Source organism: Pungitius pungitius, chromosome 4, assembly GCF_949316345.1.
Source record: "Pungitius pungitius chromosome 4, fPunPun2.1, whole genome shotgun sequence".
NCBI lineage: Eukaryota > Metazoa > Chordata > Actinopteri > Perciformes > Gasterosteidae > Pungitius > Pungitius pungitius.
The window spans coordinates 875,684-883,785 of record NC_084903.1 but is presented as its reverse complement, the minus strand read 5'-3'; the positions used below and the strand labels follow the sequence as shown (position 1 = coordinate 883,785).

The 8,102-nt window shown below is 47.1% G+C and overlaps 1 protein-coding gene across 1 annotated transcript; it reads right to left on the bottom strand.

Moving 5' to 3' along the window:
- Nucleotides 1-581: 581 nt before the first annotated feature.
- LOC119224484 (synaptotagmin-5) lies at nucleotides 582-7,732 on the bottom strand. The gene is made up of 5 exons (XM_037481468.2): nucleotides 7,602-7,732; nucleotides 5,298-6,292; nucleotides 3,374-3,545; nucleotides 1,976-2,142; nucleotides 582-1,792 (listed from the first exon to the last, which is right to left on the bottom strand). Exons 1-5 carry the CDS (start codon nucleotides 7,675-7,677, stop codon nucleotides 1,646-1,648), a joined length of 1,557 nt encoding a protein of 518 aa, XP_037337365.2. The 5' UTR covers nucleotides 7,678-7,732; the 3' UTR covers nucleotides 582-1,645.
- Between the last annotated feature and the right edge of the window lie 370 nt (nucleotides 7,733-8,102).

Below are 8,102 nucleotides of genomic sequence, written 5' to 3'. Positions count from 1 at the left end.
AGCATCTTTACTTTGAGGTCAGATGAGGGGAAAGAAGCAAGAGACGCATGTCTGTGTCAAAGGCTTTACAGCATCATGCCAGGAAGTTTATTTCATATTTGCACTAAACAGGATGTGAAGTTGTCTGTGCTGTCGTGTAATAAGGATTAATTACCAAGCTCTGCAGAAGCAGCTTGGGGAAATATTTGCTCAAATTCAATGGAATTAGTCAGTATTGAGAAGTTGAATATAATCCAGTACATCAGCATTAGGAAATATATATATATAAAATATCTCTTTGTACACTGAATAAAAGAACTTGGGCATATGAAACTATTTTTAAACCTTGTTGTGGAGCTTCTAGTGTAATGTGGACTACGTGTCCATGGACCTCGCTGCATGCACAGAAGTGATGGTCCAGTAGAAGACAGGAGCAGCGAAGGAGTCATACTCTTTCTATCTTTCTAAAGGAAACATCGGGAAGGGATGAGTGTAATGAAGTGTGAGAATGTGTTTGATTGCCTCATGTTTGAACATCATATATTTATATTCAAAACAATTGAAGGGGCCCCCTGTGGGGGGGGGGGGGGGGGGGGAACAGAAGCAAAGAATTAGTTACCAGGACAGGAAAGAGGGATTTGATGTTCCTTTTTCTATGAGCTATCTGTTACAACATTTTTATTTTCATTTTAAAGAAACTGTTGATGAGCAGGATGAGAACTCTATGAAATGCCCAAATTGATGTGATCTCTTTCACAAAAGATATTTAGTCAGAGAGTCATCCACGTCTTTGGCAAAGAAGTTCCTATACAATAAATACATTTATTTCAAAATTGCCCCCTTTAAACAGTTACAGTTAAGACAATACATGCCACCAGCAGCATCTACATGATCAATATTCAATAAATACAAACACAATAACTCCTTCCGCAAAACCAAAACTTAACCATCCAACTTTGCTTTGCTTGACAACATAATATTTGCTGGGCAAGTCTCTGAAGGACAACACTTCTACTTCAGGTTCTATTTCACAATGTTTCATACAATGTATGCTGAAGTTATCATTCAATCCCATTTGTATTCTCCATTGAGACTTCTCCCGTGTTAAGAAGCATCAAAATAAATAAAAACATGTAATCAAAAGTCTGCTTCAGACTGTATTCACTAATAAAAGCAGATAGCAAGAGAACACATGACCCCCGATCACGTTGTGTGGCAGTGATGCTGCTGGTTGGCCTTAATCAAAGCAATGCAGCAGGCCCTGTTTAACTCATCTGCTTTGCTCAAATCTCACGTAAAGTATGTATTTGGAACAAAGTCCGTGGCATCTGTGAATGTTTTGAGCAGCTTTCCAGTGGACGATAAGAGAAATAAACTTAGAAATATTACAGTAATTCAGCCGCTCAATGTGATTACCCAGAGTTATGTGTTTGGGTGTTTGTCTCCTCCCAAAACAGAACGACCGGCTACTTTAGTAAGTACTGAGTGGAAATCCATCCGAGCTGCCAAAGCGGACCAAAACTCATCAACAGGCCTTAAAAGAAAAAGATTAAAAGGAAATACTTTGAAGCGGGTGCGTCACATGCCGTTCCCATCTGACTCCACCCGTCTGACCCTTTGGGCGGCGCCAGGTCATCAAGCGGCAGAATCACACAGTCAGCCCGTCCTACGGCACGTCCGATTGGATGTTGTGCCAGCGAGCCGTCTCCGTTTGCCCCCGACTGCACATTTCCTCCCAGTGTCCCTGCCCCGCCCCTGAGGCGCCGCCAATGGACACGCGACCCAGAACGCTGGTCCTAGTGTACAGGCGGCCCTGTCGATTCAAAAGAGACGGCTGGATTCAGAAACTCGTTCAGCACGTTGACACTAACAACCGCAGGTGGCTGCACGACACGTAGTGAGTACACACAATAACACAACTTCCTGTGAACACGTGACACGTTGGCAGGAGGATGCCTGGTTGCAGGGTGAGGGAGTTTGATGACTAGCTTCCTACCTGCATGACGATAAACTCGAGCACCAATGGCAGCTGAGTGATGTCACCGGAGGGCAGGTCGAACAGGAACGGGGCGTTCCAGACCGGGTTCGGACCGCTGGCCCCTTTGGTCTCCTTGGAAACGAGAACTTTTCCATCCTGGCGCAGGTTGATGACAACGTAGTGGTCTGTAGGAAGTGATTTATTTTGGATTTTTCTTTTCATGTTATATTTACATGGTTGTATGTTGAAATACAAAAGAGCTGTTATAATACATTTAAAAATCCACATTTCTGGGGCTTAATGCATGAATCTGCGCTCACTGCCATCTATCGCTTTGCGTTTTTTCATCTCCACATGGAACGGTCCGTCCTACTCTCACTGTTTATCCTCTGCGTCGTCGCCTGGGAAATATCCAACGAAGCATGCTCATTGGATTTACTCGAATAAAACAACAATGCGCACATCACATATCTGCCGACAGCATGTACGCATTCGGACGGACGTCGGGGACAAAACATGAAAGCTGTTTTCCGTCTCCTCTCCTCAAGCAGAACCTTGAAAGCGGAGCTTTGAATCAGATGCTGTGAGATACGCTTCAGCCGGGAGGGGAAATGACAACGAGCTGATTGGATGCTAATCTCGTTATAAAAGCAGCCAATCCGGCTGAGGCTCAGACAGTAGACGAGAACACAGGCCGTATGAGCACACCGACAATGTTAACAGGATGACTTTTTTTTAAGTTAATTAAAAGGGTTTCAAAATAAATTTCGAAATAACAAAACTAACTTTAAGCTAAAAATGTGTACAGATTATGTTTAAACTACAATGGAGTATAAGAGAGCTGCTGTTCCCACTAACTAACCAACAGATCGTTGTCTCTCCTTCAGCACTGAGGTCCCTTTTAGCACCACTCAGCTCTACGTTTCATTAGGTTTTACTGGTTAAATCTCTCTCATCAGACTGGTTACCAGCGGCAGCATGATGCTGTTTCCCACTAAATAACTACTGAGGCCAATGTACACAACCTGCTCAACATCAAACAGCTGATAGGCAAAGAACACAACATAGTCGAGCTTTTAACACTTAAAAATATTGGCCTCAGGAGTTGATGGAGACCAAAACAGAGCTAAAAGAAAGCATATATTGAATATTAGACTTGAGTGGCTTCACGACTGCCAGATGTGAAATTATGCAATAACTTGCTGGCACGTTTGTTGTAGCAAATTAAAAGAGATGATCTGCAAGTATTGTGTTTCTTTAGTCTCATTGTGTTAAATAAAAGTCAATGGACAAAAAGAGACAATTGTAGCGTCACTGCCCCCCCCCCCCCCCCCCAACCTTGCCCTTGTCCACATAGCTACATGTACCTGTTCATCAGGCTGATACAGGAGGCACAGACACACGACCTGTGTTTACCTGGAGCTCCTGGGATCCGTGTAAGCTTGGCCAGATTCTCAGCCTTTCGGACCATCACCTTGACGCGCTGGGCTGGCGTCTGGTACTGCAGCAGGACCAGCAGCTGGCCCACACCACGCGGCGCGCACACCGAGCTCTTCCTCCCACCCAGTGCTTCCTGGGAACTCACGCTCTGAGGGAGGGGAGGATACGTTTCAAAGAATAATAAATGATAATAAAGATTTAGCAAGCGGGGTAATAATTTGTCTTTCACCCGACGGATGTCCGCTTTATTAATTGGGAAGCTGAGAATGAAAGGAAACCAGGAAAGGAGCGGATTCAAGCTGTAAAGCACTTAAAGCCTCATGAATGTGTTGACGCAGTTCTCTCAGTGATTCGACCACGGCATTCACACTGTCACCATCAATGTTAGACGTCCTCTTCGTGGGGATTTTGCTTCGTGTCAAAAGTGAAGGAACAAGTTGAACCATCAGCCTGCCGACCGCTTCCATGCAGAGTGTGAAGGTGATTTCATCCATCAAGTACAGTTTCGGGTCACGGCCTCTGTCTGTAACTCACACTTCACACCAGCTGTGGCCAGATTTGCTTTTCTTTCTTTGGATGCATTAGTGAGTGTGATAGTCAGGGTCGGGCTCGAGTTAGGGGACTCTCTGTAGTGTGACAACGTTGATAGAAATGGTGTACTTTTGTCATCACTGTATGCACCCCTAATTATTCATTTCTGGCCATAGCAGGCTGAGGATTGGGGTCATTTACAAAGAATGTTTTATGGCTGAACACAAGAAAGAGCTTCCAAGAACGTAATGACAACAATTAGCAGCCATGTCGTGATCAAACTCATTTTTTGTTCAAATGTTCAGTTCTTGAATTGCCCCTATAACCCCGACATGTTGAAACGAGGGACGTGATGCAGATGTACCATCAGCAACGTGCCAACCAGAATGGGCCTACTTTAAGAGACGGGGTGCCCCGTTATGTGACAGTGACACACACACCTGCAGCTGCTTTCATTCAGATACAGGAAGCTAATTGTGTGTGTGAATGGCATGAAAGGAGACAAAGTGGAGCACATCTGGCTTTGGTTTTTACAAAAATCACTGTGACTGAGTAATATCCACTGATAACCCCCCCCCCCCCTTTAAAACTCAGATATTAATGCCCGCTGGCAGCGTTGCCAGAGAACGGCGGAGGGCACAGTGTGGGCGCGCTGCCCATTTGCAGCACTCGGCTTGTTTGCTCTGCAGTCGCTAACAACTACGTCACTGGGACTAAACACGGTGGAAAAAGGGCTAATGGGAGACCTGATTAGACGCCACATTCCTTCATGGATAAAAGATGATAGGCGCCATTAACAGGCGTGCCTGCGTAGTTTCCTATCCGTTAAATCTACGAATAAAATGCAGTTCGTTCAAAATATTTTCAAAAGAAATCCCCCTTAAAACCTCTAAAATCAGAGAAAACATATTTATAATCTCACTTTCCACGGATAACAAAGACGCACACTACCGCCTCAAAAACACAAACACCTGACAAAAAAGTGACAGTTTCCTCTGTCCGTGCCAAATCTAGATTTTATGTGTAAAAAAGAATTGGACCTGGTCACATTGATGTCCCCCATTGGTTTGTCTCAATGACAGCTTGTATTCAATCAAGTAGGTGATTTATATTTGCTGAATAAGAAACCGAGTTATTAATGTGGCCTTAAAGCAAATTGTGAGGAGCTCATAAACAAGTGCTCATCATTGCGTTCTTGGTTTGCAGGGCCTGTTTGGGCTCCGGTCCAGTTGCTGACAGCCCTGTCCGACTCGGGTGTCAGTCAATCTGCAATCTTCAGGGTTTTCATTCCTGTTTCCAAGTGCACTCTTTCCTTTTCAGAGCCAGGTTGCATACATTGGAGGACTGAAAGCACACAGTCGCTGCGTACCTTTTTCAGCTTGCTTTTGGTTGGGCCCAGCTGCCTGCTGTAGGTGATTGTGGTGTCAGGCTCCCAATCAATCTGCTCACAGGGCAGCTCCACCACCCCCAGCGCGGCCTCCCTTAAGCCAGAGAAGTCCCTGCTGTGGACAGCGAGTCTCAGGGTGCAGCCCAGCAAATCCTCCACGGCGCCCACCTGCAGCACGAAGCTCTGGCTGTGGAGGTCCGGGCTGAGGCTGCGTCGCCGATAGGCTATCTGCTGAGGGGTGGTGCAGAGGGGAGGAAGGCTGGCCCGGACAAACACACCGGTGCGCCTTCGACGGGCCCCCGAGACCCCCAGGACGTTGACTATGAGGGTGCCACAGGCCGAGGAGAAGAGCAGGGAGAAGTGAAGGAGGGCCGCCGGCTTTGAGGAGGTGGAGAGCCAGTTAGAGCCATACTGAGAGAGGCGGGGCTCCTCCCGCTGGGCCGCAGCGCCGCCAGCGCTCAGCCGACTGGTCTCGGCGTAAAGGAGACTTTCGCCGCTCACGGTGCTGCGCCGACCCATCGCCCGGCGGGACATGGACACGAGGCCCAGCTTGGTGAGCGAGGGCAGGGAGGCTCTGCCGTGGCGCGGAGACTTGTTGGGTGAGCAGGGAACAGCCGGGGAGCTGAGACGCCGCATCGGGAAAGAGGACCGCGGCGGCGCCAGCTCAGCTGATCCGGTAGGGCTGCGGTCCAAGGGCAGGCAGGTGAGGTCAGCCTCGGAGGGAGAGGAGCTGCTTCTAGAGGAGGGGAACTCCAGCACGTCCCCATCCAGCTCCTCGTACTGCTGCTTGACAGGCTGGGTGCATGGAGACGGGGTCAGTGTTACTGTCACCCTCTCGATGCGATGAGGAGCCATGAAGACGGCCTCCTTGTCCTCAGATGAAACGGACCTCCTTCTGCGGCAGCAAAAGACGCAGCCGAGGACCAGGCAGCAGCAGACAACAGCCAGGCCCACAGCCAGCAGGTACTGCAGGTGAACTAGACAGACAGGCAGTGTTTGTGGGGTTAATGAGGGGAAGGAGTTTGGAGAAAGAAATGGGAAGAAAATGGAGAAGAGATATAGATACATCAGATCAAATTTTTTTTAAAAGAGCTTTCAATCCAGCATCCACATCCATTGCGAAAGATCATAACATCTGACTTGAGACATGATTGTGTCGTGTCTGCACTCTGCTTCCATAATGGGATTAAAGAGGAGATGTTTCAGGGTTGTAATCATAACTGTAGATGCCATTGTTACAGTTGCTTCTTTGATCCAAAGCAGGAGCAGAGCATTTGAAATGCTTTGGTGAATCCAAGTATCTTACAGCATCGTACACATTCATGCTTAGCATTGTGATTTTAAACAGTTTAACCTGTCTGAATAAAACCATTTCCCTCCACATTGCCAACTGCACTGTACATATTCTGTGTAAGTGTGTAGCAGCACTTCACAAAGACCACTGCACTTTTCCTTGAACATTACAATCACAGTCATAGCTGTACGCCGTTACATCAAATGCAATCATATTCATATCTCCCTGAAATGAAAACCTTTCAAAACAAACGTTTTGTTTTATTCATAATCAAAAGTTCTGTGTGTAGTCGTGTAAATGCCGACGGAGGTGAGCTCCGATGTCCATTTAGCATCATACAATGAGGGTGGGAGGTTGGATGACTCATGCATCACACACACACAGATGGGTAGCGGTTCAAACAAGGAGTTAAGGTGTGTGATAGGAACACATTTCTTTAATCAAGAGCTGAAGAGAGAGAGAGAGATGATGTGTAAAAAAATGTCCCAATAACTATCAGACGTCACAAGCGACTTAAAGCACTGTGCATGAGGTTACTGGTCACTATATAGCCAGGAGGTACCACCTGCATCAGCTCCTCAGACTCCATTAAGAGATGAAAAGCACAACGCCTGAATGCAGCAGCAGCAGCGATGTCGGAAAATTAAAGCTGCTTGGGTCCCTCTCTTGAAATATGCCTCAGACTGGCCAGCAAGTAGACACGATTTAATACCAAATGAGGTAATGGTCCAAACCCATGAGCGGTGCCGATCCAGCATAGTGCGCATTTAGTTATTGCGGTGTCCTGGTAGACAAGACATGTGCTCACATTAAGCTCGTGGCACCAACGGGATAAATGCAACATGGCAACGAATGAATGAAACCCGAACCTGCGGGGCAAAGGGTAAATTCAGGGGAGGAACTCATTCAAAACACACTCGCCATGCAGAGACAAAAAAACGCGAGAAAAGAGAAAAGAGCGATGAGAGTGAGGAAAGATGAAGACTTCCTACCTGCCAGCGCGTACTGCGACATGTTACCGTACGACTTGGTGTGTGTGTGTGTGTGTGTTGAGTCAGTGGTGTTCATGAGCGCGTCCCATCGCCAGCGCGCAGGGGCCCGCAGTCCTCCAGCCAATCCAAAGGCTCTCCTCCGCCCGCTGCGCTGCGCGCCGGCCGTGCGTCGCGGGCAGGAAGGGGTCACAGCCTGTGACGCGTTAAGCCATCACAAAGCAGACACGTCACATGGGAGATAGAACAACCCCGATCGAGTGATTGGGACACACAGAGGGATGTGTATGTGTTTAAAAAAATAATTTACTTAAATGAATTTATGTCTTGATGCGCGTCAACACAGAAGTCTCTTAGAGGCACTTGTGCCAAGGCAGAATGTTGTTGTCCTCCTACAGCAAAGTGCCATGAAATGATGTGACCACGTGAACATTTCATAACAAGATTGGCCAGAAATATTTGGGATTCACGATATTAAGATATTATTTTAGGAGTTTTAGGAAT

What these genes read in the sequence shown, in the direction of transcription:
- LOC119224484 (XM_037481468.2), bottom strand. Translation starts at nt 7,677, where the DNA reads ATGAACACCACTGACTCAACACACACACACACACACACCAAGTCGTAC. An exon ending in CCAAAAGCAAGCTGAAAAAG is followed by an intron (nt 3,546 to 5,297) that starts GTACGCAGCGAC and finishes CCCCTCCCTCAG; the next exon opens with AGCGTGAGTTCCCAGGAAGC. An exon ending in TCGAGTTTATCGTCATGCAG is followed by an intron (nt 1,793 to 1,975) that starts GTAGGAAGCTAG and finishes TTGAATCGACAG; the next exon opens with GGCCGCCTGTACACTAGGAC.